This window comes from Triturus cristatus, chromosome 6 (genome assembly GCF_964204655.1).
Source record: "Triturus cristatus chromosome 6, aTriCri1.1, whole genome shotgun sequence".
Lineage (NCBI taxonomy): Eukaryota > Metazoa > Chordata > Amphibia > Caudata > Salamandridae > Triturus > Triturus cristatus.
The window spans coordinates 226248183-226274237 of NC_140589.1; the positions used below are offsets into that span (position 1 = coordinate 226248183).

The 26055-nt window shown below is 49.2% G+C and overlaps 1 protein-coding gene across 3 annotated transcripts in view; it reads left to right on the plus strand.

Moving 5' to 3' along the window:
* Nucleotides 1-23527, plus strand: part of OPN5 (opsin 5) — a 501550-nt gene extending 478023 nt beyond the window's left edge. For all 3 annotated transcript variants that reach the window (XM_085610579.1, XM_085610580.1, XM_085610581.1), the window contains exon 7: nucleotides 23092-23527. In XM_085610579.1, the coding sequence (XP_085466705.1) occupies nucleotides 23092-23185 (94 nt within the window). In that variant the 3' untranslated portion in view covers nucleotides 23186-23527. The remainder of the gene's footprint in view (nucleotides 1-23091) is intronic.
* The last annotated feature ends 2528 nt before the right edge of the window (nucleotides 23528-26055 follow it).

Consider the following 26055-nt stretch of genomic DNA (forward strand, 5'->3'; position numbering starts at 1 on the left):
CTGTTTATGTAAACGCAGAAATTATAAGAGTGCTAAAAAAAAGCATGACAATGAAATTATTATAATACAAACAATAGCAAGTAGTAGAGGGATTATGTTCACCTCTGTGTCTTTAATTAAATAAGGGTATTCATTTGCTAAACAGTTTCAGAGACATTTTTCCTTTTACGTCTCCTCGCGGGCTCTTCGTCCCTTCGCTTTGCCCAGGTTCCACGTTTCAAGTTCCAGAGGTTGGGGGGCTGTTCCCTCATGGTTAAGTCAAGTATGGCTTGGAATGCCCTCCCATTCGACCTTCGTTCCACTCAGGACCTAGTGGTGTTTAAAAAGAAGCTTAAAACGCATCTCTTTGTCTGATGGTCTCTTCTTGCACCCCTCTGGTATCGCGCAGGGACACTCACGAGTATCCGAGCGCACTACAAAATGGATATAACATAACATAACATAAACAGTTGGGGCAATCTGCATGTTACCTTTAGGCTCTGTAAGTCCAGTTTAAAGTCCATCCAATTTTTTTGGCAATAAGCAGCTTGAAAAGTAGAAACTCTTGACCAGTCCTCTGATTTAAGGCTATCCTTAAGGCTTGCATCAACCTTAGTATCCACAGCTCCCTTAGCTTAATTTGCACCACCATAGGAGAGGAAACAGGAGCAAAAGGCTTCCTGAAAAGGACCAACAATTGAGGAGAAGACTTTCGTAAATGAGCCCTCCTTGGCAAATGCTCTTTAAGACTGCCTACGACTCATAATTTTGGACGTGTAAGAAAACAAGTAGACATTATTGAAATGGATGCATTTTTCATATGCTTTGTTATGGAAACGATAACACCTATTAGTGAGCACTGCATGGTCATAATATCCAGAGCCCTTACATCCAAAACTCTTCTGAAGGAAACAAGACTGAGCGGTACTGTGAAGTTTCCAGGTAGCGCTGTCAAAAACAGGAAACCATTACCCACCCAAGAGAAGAATAACATGGTGTAGGAGAGTTAGAATGCCTAATGCCCATCAACAGCTTTCAAACGAATAGACTTATTGCCATCCCTCTTTGTATCCCACCGTTATTGGAGATTATACCTGTTAATGGTTGAGAAACAATTTCCTAGGAAATTAGGAAATTAGGAACTGCTCTGACATTCATGGAAACAGGATCAACGTGCCTTTCCAAGCACCCAGCAAACCAAAATCCCTAATTTCAATGGTAAGCTTTGGAAATTTCTGAAATCCCAACTAGGAAGCTCCGCTGGGAAGAATTCTCGCAGTATACCTTCGCTACTGTTTGAACGATTAAACAAGACAAAGAGAAATAACGCGCTCCCTGAATCGCAATGGGCACCCTTAGGTGAGTCTTCCACCTTACCTGCCTTGATTAATCTTAGCTTCTTCTACTTCAACACACCTGACCATAACCATTACTATCCCATAGGCTGTCCCTATTGTCCCTGTCCTGATGAAGACCCGCATTGACTGAGACAGTAATGCCCCCTTGGGTTGAAACGTCGACATATCCCCTGGACCAGTTGAAAGACTCTGTATAAGGACCTACTTATTCAGTCTGCAGAACTGTTCAAATATCTGTGTTTTTCTGGCCTTTAGAAAACGACAATACCACGAAAGTCACCTTGTATATATTACACACCCTCACCACAGCACTGAGCACCACATGTCACTTTGTCACAAATTACAGCTCACTTTTTGTCTTGACAGCCATGCAAATTAATGTGGGTATTTATAAATGACGTAATTTATAAAACTTTTGAATACCCTTTTTTGGTCTCTATGTGTGTTGTTTATGATAATTTGTCTTCGATGTGAATTAACCAATGATTGGTTTAATGTTTTAAGAAATAATCTACACCCGACAGAATCAATTGTTAATTTTGTATATGAAAGATTTACGAAGCTTGGTGAAACAACAAGGAGTGAAGTGAATTTGAACATATTCCCCAAATATTGGAATTGAAGAAATTCCTGGGAACCCTGAAAATCAGAACTGAGAGGTAAATACTCCTGAGATCGAACATAATTGTCTAATCCCAAGGAGGATGTACATTTTGAAGATGCACAATGATCTCCATCTTGAAATGGTGATAGAGATTTTTCAATAATGCTTTTGCCACTGAGGAACCAATGTCTAATGCAACAGACTGAAAGGCAGAACAAATAGACTGAGAGATTGTTATCCAGGAAATTAAACACATTTCTTTTAACCAACTCCTCTTCCTTCATATCAAGGCTTTGGTTATCATTATTCAGTCACAGTAAAACTAAAGAAGAGCGAAAGGCTCCAAATTCCAAGGTACGGTTGGAACTAAAAATAGTTTAAAAAAAAAATACATTAACAACTAACAACATAGCCTCCCTATAACATGCATTGGAAATCTCAGGAGGCAAAAGAAAGAAACAATCTTCAAATTTGCGGACTCCCAGGGAAGTGTGGCCCAGTCTCACCTCCCACAAAAACAACAGAGCAGTTGTTGGAGCCGGCCTCGTGGCGTGGTCCTGTTCCCCCTCGCTAAGCCGCACGAGGTCCCATGCACCTCAGGGCTCCTCCATTTTGGATTATACGATACTCCACGTGACCACCTACGTGACCCTGCTCTACCCGGCCTCGGTCCCAGCGAGGCCCGACATCGAGGTGCCAACCCCTGGCCCGGGGGATACCACGTGAGCCCTTCCCACTCCCGGCGGAGGGCAGTATCGATGGGACCCCCAACCGTCCTTCCACACCTAGGTGCGATCGCCCCACAGCTCTCTGGGGCCTGGTGCCTCTCCTGCTGGGTGTCTGGCCGCGCCCTACCCGGCCTCTCCGCCCTCCTGGGTGCAAGGGTCCGGACATCAAAGGGCTCCAGACCTATATCTGGGGCGACCCGGCAACAAGACGTCAGTTGTATCCCGGAGTCAAGAGCCCTGCTGATCGGATCGCGGCTGACCCTACGGAGAAAGACTCTTCCTGAAACCACACTCTGAGCCCTGCTGACGACGTCGCGGCTCCATCGTGCTTACAAGACCTTCACGAACCTTTGGGGCCCTGCTGACGCTGTCGCGGCCCGACCTTGTTGAAACGTACCATCAGAGCCCAGCTGACCTCGTCGCGGCTCGACCGAAGCGGACCTACCACCGGAGCCCTGCTGACTGTGTTGCGGCTCGACCCAAGCGGAACTACCACCCGAGCCCTGCTGACGCCGTCGCAGCTCTCCACGTCCGAGCCGCTCTGAGACCAGCACCCAAGGTCTGGCGCAGAGCCTTCCCGTACCTGGCTGGTACTAAGACTGTCCCGCTACCCTATCCCTCCAAGGACATTGGGACTCTTACTGGATCACTCGATCCCACTGTAAATATTGAGCGTGCTCCTTTTTATATAAAGAACCAAGATAAGCAACTGCTACGGAGTCCTGTGTGGTGGTGTTACTGGGCCTAGTACGATCATAGGGGAAGGACCTCTCCTAGGAGGCTTCTCAAGCGGCGCTCGGCTATAACTTTGCGGTAGGAAGGTGCCCCGGAGTAGTCCCCCCGACTCCCCGGTGGTCCTCCCTCCAACATTTGGTGGCCAGCGACGGGATCCGAGCCAGACGCAATCGCACAGGCAAGTGACGCACCCACTACCTAACCAGACGGAAAAAGAAAAAGGGAACCATGGACGGCCAAGAGGCAACCGTGGCCGCAACCTTCCAGCTGGAAAAACTGGAAGAATACACCCACAAAGAACTAAAACAATTCTGCAAGGACAAAGGGATCCCAACCACAGGATTGGGCACCAAGGAAGAAATGCAGAAAGCCCTGAAAGCCTGGGCAGAAGCCGAGGCCACTCCACCCCGCACCGAAGGGACCTCGGCCCGGGACGAAAACCTGCCGACCACAACCCCGACAGATGGGGGGCGAGGCATCCCGAAGCCAGCCTATCCCACGAAGAAATGCGAGAACGGGAGAGGGTCCGGACACACGAAATGGACCTCGCACGACTCCGGCTGGACGGTGAGCTCCTACTGGCGGAGAAGAAAATAGCCTTGGAGCAACTACGGCTGCAAGAGGAAATCGAAGAAAAGAAACGGCATCGGGAACTCGAAGAGAGACGGCTAACCCTCGAGCACGAGAGGAGCCTCAAAGAACTCGAACTGAAATCCAAAACGGGGGAGACCAGTGGGACGCTCTGCCACTGACCGAGCCAAAGGTTCATATCCCCAAGGATGTCGTCAAGGAATACTACAAGAACGACGACATCCAGCAGTGGTTCCGAGCCTACAAAGTAGCCATGACCTCCCATCGGGTACCCCGGAAGGATTGGGGTGCCTGCCTATGGGGGAGGTTCCTCAGCGAGGGCCGTGATACCCTGCTGCAACTCCCCGACGCAGTGATGACCTCCTACGACCACATGAATGAAGCCCTACTCACCCGCTACGGGCTATCAGCCGAGATGTATCGGCAGCGCTTCCGGGACTGCAAGAAGCTCCCCGGTACCACATGGGTCGAGTACGTGGACTTCTTCAGCCGGGCCTTTGAAGGGTGGATAAAAGGGAGCAAGGTCACCTCGTACAATGAACTGTTCGACCTCATTGTCTGGGAGCACCTCGCCAACAACTGCTTTGTTGAACTAAGGCAACACCTCCTGGACAGTAAGCTGACCGAGCCCCGGAAGCTCGCCGCCGAAGCAGACCGATGGGTCAACACCCGGGTCCCCCGGAACCCCGTGGGGGACTACCAACGGAGTACCACGGGACCTCCTTGCCAGCAGGGCGGAGGAGGGGGGTCCCACCGCAGTCGGGAATTCCCGGCCGGACCGCCCAGAAGCCCGCCACGAGGCCAAGCCGCCAACCACACGTCCCCGACCCTGGGCCGAAGGGGGACCCCCATCGCCCGGCCTGGACCCCGACCACCAGTGACCTGCTTCGGCTGCCAGCAGACCGGCCACTATGCGAGCGACCCGGCCTGCCCCGTGAACCGACGGAACGGGACCGCTGGGCCCCCTCCCCGACAAATAGCCGCCGCAGCCCTGGGGGAAGGAGAGGACGGGGAGGAAAACCGCGACAACGGATCCCCCGAGTGGGAACCAGCTGCCATGTCGCTCGTATGCCTGGGCTCCCGAGAAATGGTGCCCCGAGCGGCCATCCCAAGCAACACCCAGAAGTACCAGCAGTGGGTCACCATCAATGGACGACGGGCCGAAGCCCTCCGGGACACTGTGGCCAGCGTGACCGCTGTCCGCTGCCACCTAGTGACCCCCGAACAAATCCTGCCACATGTTCTATGCCCTGTCCGGACCGCAGACAACACCGAAAGCATGTGCCGGGTGGCCAGGATCCCCTTCGAGTGGGGAGGAGTGTCCGGCACCCTAAAAGTGACTGTCCGCGACGACGCCCCCGTGGACTGCCTCCTGGGGAATGACCTAGAGAGCTCCCCCTGGGCCCAGGTGGAGCGCCGAGAGCATCTGGGGATGCTAGGGCTGCCCGAGTGGGCCTGCGCCACCACCCGGTCCATGACCGCCCAACCAGCCGCTGCCGCGGCCACCGACAAGCCTACGGGCCCAGAACTATCACCCTCCTCCGGCACGGAGGAACCAGACGATGAGGCCGGCCCATCCGAACTTTCTCCTGACGAGGCCGCCTCCCTCAGCGAGATCCCCAAGCTGGCCCAGTGGCGCCACGATGGGGGCCCCACCCGCGAACAATTCCAGCAAGAACAGAAGGCCTGCCCGTCCCTCCAGGGGGCCCGACAGCAAGCGGCCGCCCAGGCCTCGGAGGACCCCACGGGAACCCACTGGGTCTGTTGGGACAATGACTTACAATATAGCGAGCAGAAAATCGCCGAACTGGGAGCCGGCCGGGTGTTGGTGGTTCCCCTCCGGGTCCGGGAGTTCCTCCTGAACCTGGCGCATGACGTGCCCCTCGCCGGACACCTCGGGCGGGACAAGACTTACAGCCGCCTAGTGACCCATTTCTATTGGCCCCGAATGCGGAGAGACGTGGACCACCACTGCCGGTCCTGCCAGACCTGCCAGGCTAGCGGAAAGACTGGGGGTCGAGTTAAAGCCCCCCTCCAACCATTTTCAGCTGTCCACACCCCGTTCGATCGAGTGGGGATCGACATCGTGGGGCCCCTCGACCCCCGAAGCGCCCTGGGACACCGCTTCATCCTGGTACTGGTCGACCACGCCACCCGATACCCCGAGGCCATCCCGGTCCGCACTGTGACAGCTCCAGTGGTGGGCCGGGCCCTGATGGGCATCTTCTCCAGGGTGGGGTTCCCCCGAGAAGTGGTGAGCGACCGGGGTACGAACTTTATTTCAAAGTACATGAGATCCCACTGGCAACAATGTGGGGTCACCTACAGATTCACCACCCCTTACCACCCTCAGGGGAACGGACTGGTAGAGCGGTTCAACAGAACACTAAAAGGGATGATCAAGGGCCTGGAAGAGCCCCTGAGGAGGAGGTGGGATGTCCTGCTGCCCTGTCTCCTGTTCGCCTATCGAGAGGTACCACAGAAATCCCTGGGCTTCAGCCCCTTCGAACTATTGTATGGGCACCCCGTCCGAGGGCCCCTCAGCCTGGTCAAGGAGGGCTGGGAGGCGAACGTCCAAGATGCCCCCCCCGACGTCTACCGGTACCTCCTGACCCTGCGGAACCAGACTCGGAAGTTCCGGGCCCTGGCAGAAGCCAACCTCGAGGCCAGCCAAGAAGACATGAAGCGCTGGTATGACGCAAATGCCTCGACCATCGAGTTCGAGCCGGGCCAGCAAGTCTGGGTCATGTCACCCGTGGACCCCTGCGCCCTGCAGGACAAGTGGACCGGGCCCTTCAAGGTGGTTGAGAGGAAGAGCCCCGTCACCTACCTGGTCGACATGGAGTCCCCGAGGAACCCCCTCCGGGTCCTACACGCCAACCGGCTCAAGCCCCACTTTGCCCGAACTGAACTAAGCCTGCTGCTGGCTACTGACGATGGGGGCGAAAGCAACTCCGAGCCCCTACCAGACCTCCTGGGGTCCTCGGGCCAAGACGGCTCCTTAGAGAGCGTCCACCTCTCCGCCACGCTGACCCCAGAACAGCGCCATGACTGCCGGAGGCTGCTGCAACCCTTCGCTGCCCTCTTCTCTCTCACGCCCGGGGTGACCCCCTGGTGCGTCCACGACGTGGATACCGGGGACAGCCCCCCTGTGCGACACCGCGCCTACCGAGTACCTGACCGAGTCCGAGCCTGCATACAGACCGAGGTCGCCAAGATGCTCGCCCTCGGAGTCATCGAGCCCTCAGACAGCCCGTGGGCCAGCCCGGTGGTCTTGGTGCCGAAGGCCGCCGCCCCCGGCACTTCTCCGGAACTCAGATTTTGTGTAGACTACCGGGGCCTGAACGCAGTCACCAAGACCGATGCCCACCCCCTGCCACGGGCAGACGAGCTGATCGATCGTTTAGGGGCCGCCTGCTACCTAAGCACCTTTGATCTCACCGCTGGGTACTGGCAGATCAAGCTCACTCCCGGCGCCCAGGAACGATCCGCCTTTTCCACCCCCGATGGGCACTACCACTTTTGGGTGATGCCCTTCGGTATGAAGAACGCCGCAGCGACCTTCCAGAGGCTGGTGAACAAGGTCCTGGCCGGGCTTGAAGCCTTCAGCGCGGCCTACCTCGACGACATTGCCGTCTTCAGCGACCATTGGGCCGCGCACCTAGGACACCTCGGAGAAGTCCTGGCCGCTCTCCAAAGGGCCGGGCTCACAATTAAGGCCAGCAAGTGCCAGATCGGTCAAGGATCTGTGACCTATCTGGGCCATCAGGTGGGGAGTGGCCAGGTGGTGCCCCTCCAGTTGAAGGTTGATGCCATCCAGGTGTGGGAGCCCCCCGCCACCCAAACAGCTGTCCGGGCCTTCTTAGGCCTCACAGGCAACTACCGGCGATTTATTAAAGATTATGGCAGCATTGTGGGCCCCCTTACGGAGCTCACTTCCAAGAAACAGCCCAGGTGGTGCACTGGACGCCCCGCTGTCACACCGCTTTTGAAGCCCTCAAGGCGGCCATGTGTGCTGCCCCGGTGCTACAGGCCCCTGACTACAGCAAGGAATTTGTGGTGCAGACCGACGCATCTCCCAGATGGACGCCGAGGGCCTCGACCGACCTGTGGCCTTTATCAGCCGCCGACTGCTGCCACGAGAACAGAGGTGGAGGCCTTCGCTGTGGTATGGGCTCTCAAGAAGCTCCGGCCCTACCTTTTCGGCACCCACTTCAGGGTCCAGACTGACCACCGGCCCTTGCGGTGGCTCATGCAAATGCGGGGCGAGAACCCCAAGTTGTTGCGATTGTCCATCTCGCTGCAAGGGATGGACTTCACCGTGGAACACCGGCCCGGCAACGACCACGCCAATGCTGACGGCCTGTCCAGATTCCTCCGCCTCGGCGAGGAGAACCCCCAAGGAGATGGGTGACTCTCCCTGCCTTCAGCTGGGGGGGACGCGTGTTGGAGCCGGCCTCGTGGCGTGGTCCTGTTCCCCCTCGCTAAGCCGCACGAGGTCCCATGCACCTCGGGGCTCCTCCATTTTGGATTATACGACACTCCACGTGACCACCTACGTGACCCTGCTCTACCCGGCCTCGGTCCCAGCGAGGCCCGACATCGAGGCGCCAACCCCTGGCCCGGGGGATACCACGTGAGCCCTTCCCACTCCCGGCGGAGGGCAGTATCGATGGGACCCCCAACCGTCCTTCCACACCTAGGTGCGATCGCCCCACAGCTCTCTGGGGCCTGGCGCCTCTCCTGCTGGGCGTCTGGCCGCACCCTACCCGGCCTCTCCGCCCTCCTGGGCGCAAGGGTCCGGACATCAAAGAGCTCCAGACCTATATCTGGGGCGACCCGGCAACAAGACGTCAGTTGTATCCCGGAGTCAAGAGCCCTGCTGATCGGATCGCGGCTGACCCTACGGAGAAAGACTCTTCCTGAAAACACACTCTGAGCCCTGCTGACGAATGTCGCGGCTCCATCGTGCTTACAAGACCTTCACGAACCTTTGGGACCCTGCTGACGCTGTCGCGGCCCGACCTTGTTGAAACGTACCATCAGAGCCCAGCTGACCTTGTCGCGGCTCGACCGAAGCGGACCTACCACCGGAGCCCTGCTGACTGTGTCGCGGCTCGACCCAAGCGGAACTACCACCCGAGCCCTGCTGACGCCGTCGCGGCTCTCCACGTCCGAGCCGCTCTGAGACCAGCACCCAAGGTCTGGCGCAGAGCCTTCCTGTACCTGGCTGGTACTAAGACTGTCCTGCTACCCTATCCCTCCAAGGACATTGGGACTCTTACTGGATCACTCGATCCCACTGTAAATATTGAGCGTGCTCCTTTTTATATAAAGAACCAAGATAAGCAACTGCTACGGAGTCCTGTGTGGTGGTGTTACTGGGCCTAGTACGATCATAGGGGAAGGACCTCTCCTAGGAGGCTTCTCAAGCGGCACTCGGCTATAACTTTGCGGTAGGAAGGTGCCCCGGAGTAGTCCCCCCGACTCTAGAGGGCAGGGAAGAGAGAACATATGCATTGCGCTGTAGCCCGGGTAAAAGTGGTTCAGTGGCCTCCACACACCACAACAGGGCAACATGATGCTGAAAAATTCCAGGTTCATATCCCTAAGGGTTGGAAGGTGGATGGAATGCGCTTTGAACTGAAAGGCCAAATTAACGTGCAAAGACCCCAAGCAACCCATAAATCCATTAAAAAGAGCAAGCCCTTTCCCCGGCACGTCCATAATTGTGGGCTGGTAAGCAGCAAGAAAAGAGCTAGTAGGTTTTAAATACTATTGTTTTTCCAGGTTGGTTTATTTTTCTCTCCTCCTTACAAATGGAATTGTGTTTATTGTAGTTTTTCTGTGACCACTGCAGTAAAGCAAAACCAGAGTTGGCATAATAGAGCCTCCGGTGTTGGTTGCAGTGTTATGCTATGCCATATTAGGTAGACAGTAGACTTGAAGAGCGCACCAATCACCCCATGAGGGTACCTAGGCACGAGAGCAGGTGAGTGGGCAAATGACCCCTACAGAGTTACACGAAGAGCCAGGTCTCCAGCTTCTTGCAGAGCTCAAGAAGTAGTTGGAGGCCCTGATGTGATGGCGGAGGTTGCTCCCTGTTTTTTTGCGATCTAGGAGAACGAGCGACCTCCAGCTTTTTTTTTTGTGAATGCAGGGGTTATATGTGAGTGAGAGTGAGGTAGAGCGTAGAATGCAGATGTCTGGTTGGTTGGTAAAAGTGTATGAAGTTGTTAAGGTATGTTAGTCCAATGTCGTGCAGAGCTTTAAAAATCTAGAATTGTCTATAAGTCATTCCAATTAAAAGCTGTTCTTTTATAATTGGTCTGATCATTTTGGGTGCCACTACCGTCATGTTTACTAGCAAGAACAGGCACACAGTGTAAAGGTCCAGCTCACTTCTCTTCTCACAACAATTACTATTGACTAGCTTTAATATTAGAGTTAAGAGAACATGAATGTTGAACTCAAGCACCACATAAGTCCACGTTAGATAAACTCATTATAAGTATACTCCTACTGAAGGAAGTGACTTGAAAAGGGTCACCCGGTTCACTTACAACCACCTGCTCTGCCTTCTTACAAATGCAGAGTCAGTCAGACAGTAGAGAATACAAACCAGATTATTTGTTGATTACACTGCCGCGGAGCCCAGTCTGACCAGCCTCTGGGGATGAATGTTGAGGGACTGAGCCCCCTATGCATACAATTACATTATGTACATTTGTAGAGTCCAGAAAGACCGGCCTCCTATGGAAAAACACTAGCAGGTGTCGTAATACAATGGGGGTACAAAGATAAGTTTTGATTCTACAGCTGGGCACAGGCTATCTATTGCCCAAGGTCGTCTGGCCTATCCTCCCCACCAGACAGGTAGGAGGAGGACTCCATCTAATGAGAAAGGCATGCACTAACGAGAACACTTGCAATTATAAGGAGAAAAAACTCGACCTTCGGAATCAAAACTTAACAAAGACCATTTTCTCAAAAACACCTAAGCAGCAGTTTCGATTATGATATAAAATGGTGTGCGGGTTACAAGATGGTTTCGCAAATGCTAAGATATACAAACATGAAGGCCCTTCAGTATTAACAAACCCTCCTGTTCGCATGAGTTAACCATCTACAATTGGAAAGCAAAGCAAAATATAAAAGAATAAAAAAAAATTCATAGCACTTCTATCTACATGTCATATCGTCAGCAATAGGAAGGTGTTCCGAGAGAAGAGAGGATGTTTCGAAGATACCCTCATCTATAACCATCATCTCATCTATCTCTTGCTGCAACATTATGGTGGCATTGGTATCACAAATTGAAATCTTCCTCTTTGGATTCAACACAGAGATACAATATGTGCAACATATTGGAAGACATTGAATAAGGACACAGTAAAGTATTAATAAAGCAACCAGATATATTGCTTTTTCTATTAACCAACCCCATGTTCCAAAACGGGACCAAATCCAGTTACCTGGTTCCATGCCTTTGACATTCTAAATAATGTCCAGAATATGCTTAGTAATATTCTTTTCCATATTAGTTATTCCCACTACGCACTGATCGGCAATAACTGCGCATCCACCACCATTCTTTGCTAAAATCAAATCAACTGCATATCTAGTTTGTTCAGAATAGATCCCCATACTCTCCAGTTGAATGATGACGTCATGTAATGCTGCTACTGTGGTACTGCTACTGTGGTATTAGACAATATCTGCAACTTACAGCCAAAGTATTCCCGGGCCTTTTCAGTCCTACTCATAGCCATTCCCCCCAATGTGAAGAAAGCAGACAGGATATAACCAAAAGTGATACCATTACTATAACTGTTTATCTCAATATCTGTTACTCCTTCACAAAATTTGTTTGTGAGTGTTCTCTTCACCCATATTACCTGCCTGTGGGCATATTTACCAGGGACCCCCAGGGGCAACACCATCCCAAGGGCTACATCATTGGTGCCATTATAAAGATTTGAATACGTTCCATTGGTTAAAAAGAAGAACCCGGGATGGGCATAGATAGGTCTGTCATAGTTCACAGCTGAATAGCGAGAATTACCTGTAATGGTGCTAGAACCTATAGAATCTTTTGAATCTTTCAAAGGGAATGTTTCTTTGGCTATAACCGCCCCTGAACAATTGAGATACAATATGGTATCAGTACTATTCATGATGGGGCAACAAGAACGGTAATAGCCAGCTTTTCAGGGAACCGATAATGTCCACCCACCAACGTAATATTTTGCTCTTCTAAATAGAAGTTATCACAATAAGTATTATTGTCACAGCCAGGGTAACCTATTTCTGTGGGCTTGCGATGATACAAGCATGGCCCCGGATAGCCAAACCCAAACTCCCCTTTTACCTTAACAAGATTTGTCGGCTTAGAATATGTGTAATTTATCAGAGACAAAGGATAAGCAGTCCATAGGCTAGTCACAGATTCAGTAGGATAACAGGCGACACCATTACCAAAAAATCTCTTATGAGTGTCCAAAAAAACATTATTAGAAAGCATTATCTTCCGTCTTGGTGTGAAAGGGATATCATTGTTAGGCATAGGCAAGTTACAGGCATACTCTAGCGCCCCCAAAAAAACCAAAAAATAATCATCAGCAGAATAGCAAAAAGAAGGAATATCACTCTCCGTTTTTAGATCCATGATGATCGTGGCAAAACAACAAGACCTCATCAATCATTGGCCTGCCAAAAAGATGCATGATAACAGAACGAAAAATACAATTAAGATAAACTCAATAAAACCAAGAAAAACAATCTTCTTTCTAGCGTTCATTTTTCTTCTCCTTTGAGCCTCACTGGCAGGCTCCTATTGTTCCTTTACGGTGGTGCTATTGAGCACTTCATGTTGGAGCTGCGCTATTGCAGCCCTTAGTGAGCAAAATCCACTTCTCTCAGGATAGGGTAACCTCCCTCATGGGAAGAACACCCCAAATTTATCCTGTCCAGTGTCTTGGACAATGCACCAATCTCCCTATCCCTAGTCTATCGTCCCTACTCTTCATCCATTAAGTCCATCCCTACTAATCTGACTTTTCCTCTGGTGCACTGTCCCTCCGTAGAGGACGCAAATTGTACCTAACCACTCCAGGAACAGAGGGATCAAGAAACAAAGGCTCACTTTCAGTGGGATTGACCTACTCAGACACAGATGGGCCAGCCGACTGAAGCTCTTGGCTAGCCTTAATCTCTGGGGGGACTGCCTCATTCAAAACTGCATCGCTCTCCTCCTCAAAGTGCCCACATTACTCTGGCATTGGAGAAAGGAATGAAATGGGGAACCTCCTCTGTCTCGGAATCCCCAGAAAAGACCTAAAAAAAACATGCATGTATCATTAAGTAATACCTTCAGATTAGTGTCTGGAATTTGATATGAAGAAAATAATATGTGAGGCACTTGAATGCTCTAAATTGGCAGAATATAAAATATACTTAAAGAGAACATCATAAGTGCTCTGTTTCTTTGCAAAGTGGAAGGGTTGCTTGAAAGTGCATCCTTTTCAGTTACAATGGGGCTCCTATGAGTTCTGCGGTAATCACGCTTCAAGAACAAATGGGAATTTACATCTAAATCTGGATTATAAATAATATACCCCACATTTTCCCTTTCTTCAATTCTGACACATAAAACATAGTGGATGTTATGTGCGAAAAATGCTTTCACAACTTTGGACCAAGAAAACATGTATTATCCCCCATAGGAAGTATACGTCTACCCCTTGGGTTGGATCAGAAAGCAAACAGTTTAATATCCCAGTAAGGATCCTTAAAGGCCTATTCAGGGAGATGTACTCCCTAGTCCATATAAAGCAACTGGTTGGGCCTGCGTAAATGAGAAGACTCCTATTCTCCAACTAACTGTGCTCATTGGTTCTAATGTACATTAGAACATTTGAATTATGGGAGGTATTCTGGAGACAATGGAGTGTCTCAGAGCTAATAATGGCTGCTCTTGGTAAAAGCCTCTTTCATGCATTTCCACCCCCCCCCCCCCCCATTTTCTTTGGGCTGATGCTGCTGTTTTTTTTTACTCTGTGTGCTGGGACTGTGAATTGGCTATACACCTAATTGATATATTTAACGTAGCTATAAGTCCCTAGTGTATGTACCCAGGGCCTGTAGGTTAAATGTCACTAGTGAACTGCAACACCCATTGTGCCACCCTCAATAGTGGCAGTGCAAGCATGGCTGTAGTGCTACCAATGTAGTCTGGCTGTACATTTTTCAATCTGCAAATTCCACCTAAAATAACCCCTTTTGGCAGGATGAAACCTTTCTTGTCAAAATTAGTAAAGTCACCCATAAGTGGGCCTTACTGCTCATAGGACAGGGTACATGATATTTAAAATGTGTGTTTGTTGGTGCTTGCAGACCTACCTGGACGCTACGCTGCTACAAGGGGGCAGGCTGCGGACTTCTACTGCTGCGGGACTGCGAGGACCACGGTGCACAGCGCTCCTCTGATTCGTCTCACCTGGTTCCTCTTCCCGTCTTTGGCTTCCTCCACACACGCAGCGCCTCGCGGCGCCCGCTTCGCGGGAGCCGCTCGCCGGCCTCTTCAGTATAAAACCCTGGCTGGTGCTCACTTTGTGTGTGTTTGTTGGTGCTTGCAGACCTACCTGGACGCTACGCTGCTACAAGGGGGCAGGCTGCGGACTTCTACTGCTGCGGGACCACGGTGCACAGCGCTCCTCTGATTCGTCTCACCTGGTTCCTCTTCCCGTCTTTGGCTTCCTCCACACACGCAGCGCCTCGCGGCGCCCGCTTCGCGGGAGCCGCTCGCCGGCCTCTTCAGTATAAAACCCTGGCTGGTGCTCACTTTGTGTGTGTTTGTTGGTGCTTGCAGACCTACCTGGACGCTACGCTGCTACAAGGGGGCAGGCTGCGGACTTCTACTGCTGCGGGACCACGGTGCACAGCGCTCCTCTGATTCGTCTCACCTGGTTCCTCTTCCCGTCTTTGGCTTCCTCCACACACGCAGCGCCTCGCGGCCCCCGCTACGCGGGAGCCGCTCGCCGGCCTCTTCAGTATAAAACCCTGGCTGGTGCTCACTTCGTGTGTGTTTGTTGGTGCTTGCAGACCTACCTGGATGCTACGCTGCTACAAGGGGGCAGGCTGCGGACTTCTACTGCTGCGGGACTGCGAGGACCACGGTGCACAGCGCCCCTCTGATTTGTCTCACCTGGTTCCTCTTCCCGTTCACGCCCCCTCCTGCCCCCAGCACTATCCCAGGCTCCTCCTCTGGCGCGCTAGCGGGACGCGCGCGGGTCGCAGCACGGGGCGAAGACCGGGCAAAGAGCGGGCCGCTTGTGGCCGTTCGTGGACGGCCGAGGACGGGTCGGGCCAACATATTTGCTCGTGCCATCGCCAGTGCCACTTAACCCCCAGTACTTTATACTTTAATTCTCCCTGGAAGCCCCCTCTACCGTGTGCTTCTAACCTCAAAAATGACATCATTGAGGTCAGGTAGAAAGACTGCGCGGGACAGCGTAGGGGGTTGTGCCACTGGAACATTGGACAATTTTATCACCAGAGCAGCCCGGGTCCTCGAACAAGAAATAATCCTAACAGAAAAAAGACTGTCTGTTGAACTTTCTGCCAAGAGATCGTCACTTGGCAACATCATGGCTGTTCCCTCTCCTGTATGTGGATTACCCCATTCTATTCTTGACCAACTACCTAGTAATGATCTAGGATTAGCGACTCCCCCTGCCCCGTGTTCATTGGTCAATTTACCTGCTACTTCAAATGCTTCTGTTTCCAGTGGTCCGCTCCCAACTGCTGGCGACATCCACCCTCAGCCCACAAACGAGCCGTTAAGTATTACTACTAAGCCATTGGCCAGTAAGTCCCACCCTATCCAGGGGAAGTACAAACGTGGGGGTGTTCACCCTAAGGGTAAACGTGCTATAGTGTCCAAACCGTCCAAAACCACCCAATCTCGTCATATTTCTTTTCACAAATTACCACTTAGCGCCCCTGTTGTCGTTGAGAGCCCCGTGCTATCTCAACCCTCTGATATCCTGTCCAACTCCCTCCCCCTGACTCCCGATTATGTCGAGCCCATAGAACAACTACTTAAGTCTTTTTTTCTACCCTTATACGAAAGAGTCAATCGGCTCTCGCGTTCATTAGAGAAATTAGAGGGTATGATGATTACAAACCTGGCCCTATTAGAGAAACACATTGTGATCCCATCCACTTCTAAGACCCTATTAGCACCTGAAACAGTTATTGAGGCAGGGGCTGCCTCAAGCGGCAATACCCCCATGGTTTGTGTACCCACTGATCGGCCAACCCTTGTTGCCCATACGGCGAATGCTTCTCACTCATCTACCAGTAACGTTTCCAACATTGACAAAGATATTAATGCTGTCACTAGTATCCCTATAACCAGTCATTCTAATAGTGAAGGTACTGGCTCCTTTTTAAAATTCCCATGCATTAATCTCCCACCAGAGTCGTATCCTTATACTGTCATTTTAGTGGGAGTTCCATGTCTCTTGCAGGACAAGTCCGAGTCCCACAGTGAACTGAAGAACAAGGTCATCCACTGGTTAAATCGAAATAGACCTTTACCGGCTACTTCCTGTGCTGAAATATTGACTGTTCGCAGAGTGTGTTGGTTGGGAAATGGGGTCAAAAGAGTGGAGGGTGATTGTGTGATCATTAATTTTCGGGACCCCAGGATAGTGAGTCACATATGTTCCCAGCCTAATACTTTGTGCGCCACTGGTATATCTGCCCTGGATTTGTCACATTTTTATCCTCGTGACTCACGTGCTGTACATGGTGCCATGTCATCTGGTTGGGAAAGGGTCAATAGGGGCTTCCGCCGCCCGCCAGGCTCTGACTTTCACCTCCCTTTGTCCAACATTTATGCTCCTCTGAGCAATTTAGACGGGGTTGATTGACCATTCTCTAATTCCCACATGGAGGGCTGTGTGTCTAGGCCCTTCGCTGGCCCAGTTCCCTATTGTTTTGCTGGTTGGAGTGGGTTTAGGAGAATCAATATGGATCGGGGTGCTTTTCCTTTTGGTTTTGTCCGTGCTGCTCAGGTTGCCCACTACAAGGATTCTAACTTTTCTATTCCCGATATGGCGAGTTTGGACACCTATCCGCCCCCCAGCATCAGCAGTGCCAACGTCTTAAAAACCATGTCGGTAGCAGTTGATGGTGAGTCGCTTATTGGTAAATCTCCCACCCTTTCCATTGATTTTTGTGTCCCTGTGGATGCGAGTACGGCATCTGTAAATATTGCAAACTTTCAAGGTGCCTTGAGTCCAATGCGTACCCCACTGCCCTCAGCCCCCCATAGCTCCCCTGCCCTCACCCTGGCCTCGTGGAATATTGCTGGTCTCCGCAGTAAATTAACCATAGAGGACTGGTCTACGTGGGTAACTTCCCACGATATCCTGGCCTTTCAGGAGACGTGGGCTGTTGACCCTATTTTCTATCCTGGGTATGTGAACTTTTCAAAGGGGGCCTTTAGTGGTACGAGGGGCCGCCCCTCTGGCGGACTTTGCATTTGGGTTAGGCAAACCCTGAAGTATCAACTCACAGAAATGGCAATTGACAATCCCGATCTACTGATCATTTCTCTTCATTGCAATGATGAACCTCAAATCTTAATCATCAACGTTTATAACAGGGGACTCCCTGGTGGACGTGGCACTAACACCTTCTTACAACTGGACGGGTTTCTGGACACTGTTGACCCCCGTTCCAATGTTGTAATAGTAGGTGATTTGAACTGTTGTTTTGAGCCGATGCTCCCTGATTGGGAATCCCTGACCCTGGAAGTTGATTCTACATTTAAAATTCCCCCTCTTGATCTTCCACCCATCAAGCGGTGGACCGAATCCGCTGTCCAGTGGATGAGCCTATGTATGGAGCGAGGTTTTAGGGCTGCAAACGGACGTACCATTTACGATGTGAATGGCAAGGCAACATTCTCAGATGGTCGTGGTCGCAGTAGCAGAATTGATTATGCTTTAATAAAAGTGGAGTTCTGGTCCTCCCTAAGTGACATGGTGGTTTGTGACCGTCCAGAGAGTGACCACAACCCACTAGTCCTGTCACTTCTGCTCTTTCCCCGTTACAGAAGTGCTCATTCCGAGATTGTGACTGCCAAAGCCCTCTTAACCAACAATCAACGGAGAGTGCGCTGGGAAAAGGTTGCCCTCGATAGTGTAATACTCTCCGAGATTAGCCATAAAGTTTCCACCGCGCTGGTAGATCTTCAGCTTCTTCGGGATATCAACGATGTCGTTGGCAAATCCACAAATATACATATAAAACTATTTTCTGACCTTAAGTCCCTCTTTTCCAAACCCTGTAAGGCCACGATACCCACCATTTCTAAGCCAGGCTCCTGGTACAATAAAAACTGCCGGGAGTCTTATAGTAAATTAAAAACAGCCATTAATACTAAAAACCAGGCAATTATTAAATCCGCAAGGAAAGTTTACACCAAGGCCAAAGTTCAGGCGAAACGTGATTGGGACAATGACCACTGGAGCGACCTATTGTCTGCTAGCAAACATAGGAACCTCACCTTGTTTTGGCATATTTTGAAGTGGGGTAATACACCCAGTGCACAGGTCCCCTCCAATAATGTTTCCCCGGATAACTGGGTATCACACTAAAAATCCCAGTTTTCGGAAAGTAACTTGGCTGCTCAGCCTGCTCTCCCTTTAAGTTGGGATTTGACCTCTTCCACGAACCTTAAATTTGATATCGAAGAGGTTAAGATGGCCTTATTGAAGGTACTTAGTGGCAAGGCTCCAGGAATTGACTGTGTCCCCGCGGATCTTTTTAAATCCGACCTTAGCAAGTGGGTGCCCTACATTGTCTTCTTGGCAAATGCTATTGCCAAGGGGGCTGCCATCCCAGAATCTTGGAAGGGTGCCGAGATTCTGCCCATTTTTAAAAAAGGTGACCGTTCATGCCCAGGGAACTACCGCCCAATAAGCCTCATAGATTCGGTCCAAAAAATAGTTGCAAGAATGATCCTGGCTAGGATCCAGTCTTGGGTCGAACAGGAAGATATCATCTCGCCACTTCAGGCAGGTTTTAGATCTTGCACTAGCACCATAGACCAGGCATTCAAATTCCAACTGATTGTCTGGAAAACGGTTTATCTCTGTGGTGGCACAATATATGCTGCTTTTGTAGATCTACGGTCTGCATTCGACCTAGTTAATAGGACCAAACTATGGGGCGAATTAGCGGCGCTTGGGATGCCTATGGATCTTCTAAACATCATCGTTAGGCTGCACGAAAATAATTTTGGTCAAGTGCGTTGGGGGAACCAAGGTCAGGTAACCGACAGATTTAATGTTAGTAGAGGTGTCCGACAAGGGTGCGTCCGTGCGCCAACTCTATTTTTATTATTTATAAATAGAGTCGTGCAATATTTTTCTAATACTTCAACAGACGCCCCCACGTTGGGTGGTTCCAAAATACCCCTCCTTATGTTTGCCGACGACACCCTACTTTTATCCCAGACTTTGTCAGGGTTGCAGTCGGCTCTAAATGTATTTTCCACATTCTGCTCTGATTATGACTTGCTAGTCAACGTCTCTAAAACCAAATATATGGTTTTTGATAAAGGGAAAACCGTGAAATTCCAGGTGTGTATGAACAAGGACATTTTGGAACGAACCAATGTTATGACTTACTTGGGGGTTGTCTTTGAAAATAAACTGAACTGGAGGCCTCAAATAGACGTACTTTCTCTTAAATTTGCTCAACTTTCGGGTTGTTTGGCCAAGGAACACAAGCAATCCCAGACAAAAATAATAGGTCCCCCCATCAAAATTTATGAAGCAAGAATTAATTCAGCAATCTTGTATGGTGTGGAACTCTGGGGTTTTGCTGACCTTTCTCCCCTGGTCTCAGCACAATACAAATTTTTTAGAAAACTTACGGGTCTCCCCAGCTCCACCCCAGTGAAACCGCTTTTGCTGGATCTCGGTTGCCACTCCTTTGATGATATCGCCAGGTTCAAGCCACTGGCTTTTTGGAGGAGACTGTGGACAATACCAGAATTAGGCTTTTACGCTAAAGCTTTTCTGGATGTCCGCTCTATCCTGGGAGCCGGCGACATCTCCTGGCGACATCTCCTGGTGCAAGCACGTTCGACTATTACTGGAATCTATGGGATTAGGTATCCTTTGGACAGACCCAGCTAACAATCCTTTTCCACAAAAAAAACAATTCAAAGATCTCTCAGTTTCCCCTGAGTCGAAGTTTCTGGAAGACTCTCTGGCCAAAGCCACCAATAAATCACAGACCCTTTTTAAACTGGTCAACAATTTGGCGAACCCGGCCTGCGCAGTTCCAGTCACCATAGCATCTCAGGAGCTGTGCAATTCCCTGGCCTCTGCATTTGAGGAAAAAATCAGGCTTATTTTGAGTGGCCTCTCGATCTCGAGCCATTTGGTCCCAATAGAGTCTTCTCCACGGAAACCTCCTCACCCCCTGGGTGTTGAGGAGGTTAAGGGGGAACAACAGCAATTATCTTGCTTTCCTATCCCTTCCTTGGAGGAATTCTGTATAGTGGCTAATGGCGTATCGTCGGGTTCCCCACTTGACCCTCTGCCACATAGGATATGGAAGGCCTTCCAGACAGAACTGCTACCTCCGCTGTATACCATCTGCTGCCAATCATTGGCCTCAGCTTCGGTTCCTGATAGCTGGAAGCTTGCAATTGTGACACCCTTGCTAAAAAAGGCCACACTGGACCCGTTATGTCCAGCCAGCTATAGGCCTATCTCGCTGCTTCCATTCCCTATAAAAATCCTAGAGAAGTTGGTTACAAGAACTTTATCAAACTTTCTGGAATCTAACGCTTGCCTGGACGCACTCCAGTTTGGATTCAGGCCAGCACATGTGACTGAGACCGCCCTGATCACCGTGTTGGACGATCTGCGAACGCGTGTCGACACAGGTAAGGCAGCATTTTTACTGCTGCTGGACATGTCGGCCGCGTTCGACACGGTGGATCACGTTGTCCTGCTGGATCGTCTCCAGAAAGCGGGCGTGGGCGGTCTCGCGCTGGGCTGGCTTGAATCTTACCTGGACAATAGGCAACAAGCAGTTGCATTACCTCCGTTTCAGTCAGACATACCCCAGGTGAAGCAGGGTGTGCCACAGGGGTCTGCGATTAGCCCGATCCTTTTCAACCTCTACCTCCGACCCCTAATCAGTTTGATAAAATCCTTCGGCATTTCAGTCATCAATTATGCCGATGATACGCAACAGATTTTTTCCTTTGAGGGTAAGGAGGCGGTCTCGAGGGATATTTTCCATCAGTGTATGTCGGAAACAGCAGAGTGGCTTCGCCTCAATTCACTTCAATTTAATGGGGCAAAGACCGAGGTGCTTCACTGCTCATTGGATCAGCCCTCTCGCCCGCTGCCAGAAGATTTCTGTCCGGCATCCATCTTGGGTACTGTGACAGCTGCTGAGTCGGCCCGTAACTTGGGGATCATGTTTGAGCCTTGTCTGCAGCTGGATGCCTCGGTAAATAAGACTATAGCAACGTGCATGGGCCTGCTTCGAGCCCTACGTAAAATCTTGCCGTTGCTTCCCCCAGGGGCTCGAGTAGAGGTGGTGCGCAGTACTATACTCAGTAGATTAGACTACTGCAACGCACTACTTCTGGGGGCACCTAAGTCTTTAATATCTAGGCTGCAGAGGATTCAAAACATGGCAGCCAAGTTGGCATTAGCCCGACCTCGCTCCGCGTCATCCTCAGAAGCATTATCTGACCTTCATTGGCTACCTGTTCAGCAGCGTATCCTTTTTAAAGCTGCCTGCATTGTGTTTAGAGCGCTGCACGGGCTGGGACCGCTGCCACTCCAACATCTCTTTTCCTGGTACCAGGCTGCTAGACCTTTAAGATCCTCCTCGGCTTTTTTGATTACAGTCCCTAAATTTTCTAGAGTGAGGATGGGTGGTCGTGCTTTTGGTTTTGCAGCAGCTAAGCTGTGGAACACCCTCCCTCTGTTGCTAAGGAGTAAGCAAGAACTAATCTCCTTTAAAAAAGAGTTGAAGACCTATCTCTTTCCAAGAGCAATGTAGTGTATTAGATCTGATGACTCCCATAAGGTCAAGCGCCAGGATACCCTTGGGGTGGCAGTAGCGCTCAATAAGAACTTAATACATACATACATACATACATTGTCTGGTAGGTTCTTCGAACATAAAACAGTCCCCTTGTTAGAAGATTACTGGGACATTATTACCAGACCCAGCGATAGAAAACTCTATCACCAATTCAGGGTCGGCTCCCTTCCCACCAATTTATTTACAAAAAAATGGAAGGGTGGGTCTTGCGATTCTTGCAGTTGGTGCTTAGGCTGTGTTGACTCAGTTGGGCATATATTTTTTGCTTGTCCAGCATATGCAGCACCCAGGGCTAAATGGCTGAAACCCATCTGTCGCACCCTGGGAACAAGACATGGATATGTTGCCCTCAGTATCTTAAGATATGATTCAGCCGAATGTGTTGTAGTGGCAGTGGCCAAATTTTTAGGCTGGGTTTGGACAATCAGACATAGGAGGCAACTGACTATCTAAATGACATTGTGTTCGTGATCTTCTTTTTTAACTACTGTGATTGTATTTTTTTTATCTTGGCTGTCAAATGTCTTGTATGATGAAATTTTTATCGAAATAAAGACTAAGAAATGATATTTAAAAGTAGGGCATGTAAAGGTTTAACGTTAAACATGGATTCCATTGAAAAGGCCCCAAAATCCATTTTCACTGTAGCCTGTTGGCTGTTTCATAGGAAAGCATTGGGATTCAATATTAAATTTAATCTATGGCTAGGAAACAACTACTAATTTAATTCTTGGACTGGAGAAGTTGGATTTATAATAAATATTTTGGAAAAGGTACGTTTAGAAAGTTACATATTCCCTGCCTACAGCCCCTGAAGGCGTATTTGCATGAGCTTTATATGTGCCCTTGTTAAACAGATAAAATATTTATTCAATGCAAGTCACAGGCTATGTGACTTCATTTGTTCTAAATATAGTTGTATTTTGTTTTCCTTTAGGCTTTATACAATAAGCACGTACAGAAAATCTCCGGAAGTGAGTGCAGTCCCTTCGAAAGCAGGATCAGCGACTCGAAAGATGATCCCACCATGAAGGATTATTTAATTCTTTCTTTATGCTTACAAGGATGTGTAAATATGTGTCATTTAAACAATGTTTATTTTTCCTATCATGACCTGTGTATCATCACTGTGACATAAATGTTAATGTTCTGCCTTGCATACATAGTGCAAAATGTCTATGTTGAAAGATCTGTGAAGTTAGCCACATTTTTACATGGTGAAGTGGTCCACTAATGTCAGAACCGGCAGGCCGATTTCAAGAAAGCGATGCATAAGTCAGGTTCTTCTTGCTACCCTGTTCTTGAAAGCGTGTATTTCATTTATATTTGCAAATGTTCAATACCTGGAGATCTAATAATGTTAAATGACAACCAAAGATGTGTGGATTTAGGAATCTCAAATTTGTGGCATTTCCAAATGTGTTTATTTGAAACAGGACAAGGTCTAGTGTATACTTAATCGAAATCCAAATTCAAATACTTATTGATGACTTACATGTCCCAGCCATGGGTATCCAATTCTCAGGATAGCAGATCAATGATCTCACCATAGGGGCATTTAATGCTACCAATGAAAGGGTATAAGGTTGTTTAAAATACTTGTTTACATCTGAGTGGCAAGAGGTAAATTATGGGCTCTCAGGTGAATGGTAGTGAATGAGGCTAACAGGGCTGAAGCTATGCAGATCTGAGATCTATTACAACACAAAGGTACCTTTGTATTAATACAAAAATTACTTTTAGATGGACAATTGAAGCAAACAGCACCCTAAGCAAAAGGTATGTGGCCTTCTTACATAACAATTACCACCGGTAGAATACAGTTCTACTAACACTAGCAGGCTCGCCATATGGTCAGTATTAAAGAATTTCAGTGCAGTTAATTTCCGCCTTTGATAATTAGCCATTACAGAAGATGCTACTTCCAGTGTGTGATTAGTAGTACGGGCCAAGATGTATGAACAAAACAGCTCTGATTTGGCTGCATCTGTAATAACAATTGCCAAAACAAGACCTCAGTTAGTTTCTATGGTGTGAGTGGTATAAAACATAGTGATCCCAGAGACTTGAATAACTTCAGTTTTTTAAGCTTTCAGTAGTGTTGCAAGAGGATCGGTGGCGGCCGCTAGCAGGGACAAGTGGTGAGGCAGCAAGCTGCCTCTTCATTTGCTGCTGACGATACACACATAGGCTCTCAAAATCCCCTGTGCCAATCCAGATGCTGCTCTCATGCTGGTATGATCCTGCATAAGAGAAGCGCCAGGGTTGGGCGGAGCGAGCTAGTTTCACACTCCAGCAGGGACTGGGAGCCTGTGCACCTGAGAACTTGCTGATATCTCCGACCATCAGCCTGGAGATATCCACGTGCGCATGATAGTTTGGCTGTCCTAAGATGGCCGGCCGAACCTACATGCATACTTGCAGTGCCCTGTACCCAGCACTCCTCCTACTGCTGTCCCTCAAAGGAAGGCCCTGCCCTCAATATTCAGCTGCGGCCCTGGTGTAAAATAAAAATGATAACAAAGCCGTTTTATTACTTGCTTTACTATCATTTTATTTTACATGTGTCTGCTGGTTCCAGCAGTGGGGAGACTCTCCTCTGCCATAACGGAGATACTGCCCCTGAATAGGATCATTAGTTGCATAAAATTTACAAACTACACATTCCAGACAGCTCGATGAATCGGGTCCAATGTCTGAAGAACGGTGCCTGAGCAAGGGTTTCATTTTAGTATTTCTAGTCATACAGTTATGTTCCCCTAATCTCGCCAATGTCACTTAGCCCATCACTTGAGCCTGGTTGGATTTGCCAGGAGGTAAAATTGCTCGGGGTAAATATCGTTATCACATGGCCATGGTATTCCCCAGTCAATTCAACCCTCCTATTCCTGAGGCTTGCAGGCCAAAGTGGGGAATTGCATGAACTGCATGCTTCCCCCTTTCTGCAATGTTTTCCAATGCAAATTTGTCCTTGCAGTTGCCAGAGCAGGAGGAATTTCCATAAGGAAAAGTCTGAATCAATTACACTCAATTCGAAAATATGAAGTAAGGTGCAACTGGTATGAGCCTGTTAATAGTTGGCAGTCTTTCCGTAGAATAAATATAACTTATTCAGTAGTCCACTCTATAAACCCCATGAGAGGGCAAGCTTGTTATGCACATATACACCTACACCTGACTGTGACAACCCAGAGATTTATGTATGTTTGTTTTTAAACTCCTGTATAGTTGACTGCATTGTGGTGGAATTTGTGAGTCTTCCTGCTGAGTTGCTTAGAAAGATCTTTTTATCTCCTGATCTTCAATACCAGAAGATCAGGAGCCGATAGTGGATTTTGGGAAAAATGGTTTAATGGAAGAGAATGAGGATTACATACAACGTTAATCTTTGATTTGCTGTGATGTATGTGGTGTCATATCACATTATAGTTTTTTATTGGTTGATGACAAGGAGTCTTAAGGTCATGTTACATTTGATTGGCAGAGAGTACAAGAGGACAGGACAGTGCAGCAGTCTTAGTGTTGGGTTCATATATGTTCTATTTGTTTAGACAGTGACTCCTACAATGCAGGTTTGATTATTTTACTAATCAGTTTCTTTGATTGGCCTCGGACCGACCATACGACATTTTGAGCCAGCTATATTGTTCACTACTGGAAGGAAGAATGCACGGCTAGAGGTGACTTAGTGAGTTGGTGTAGTAGTGATTGGCTAAAATCACTAATTTAAAATTACAACATAATTTCCAAAAATTCTCCCCTCCCACCTTTCAGATGGACAACCTCGTGACTGCTTCTTCATGCTGCTGTATCACCAAAATAATCTCACAAAGTCTTGTGTCCCTGCTTTGCAAAATGGTGGAGGGATGTTGTTTCCATTCCTGGCCCCTCAAAAAGCTCA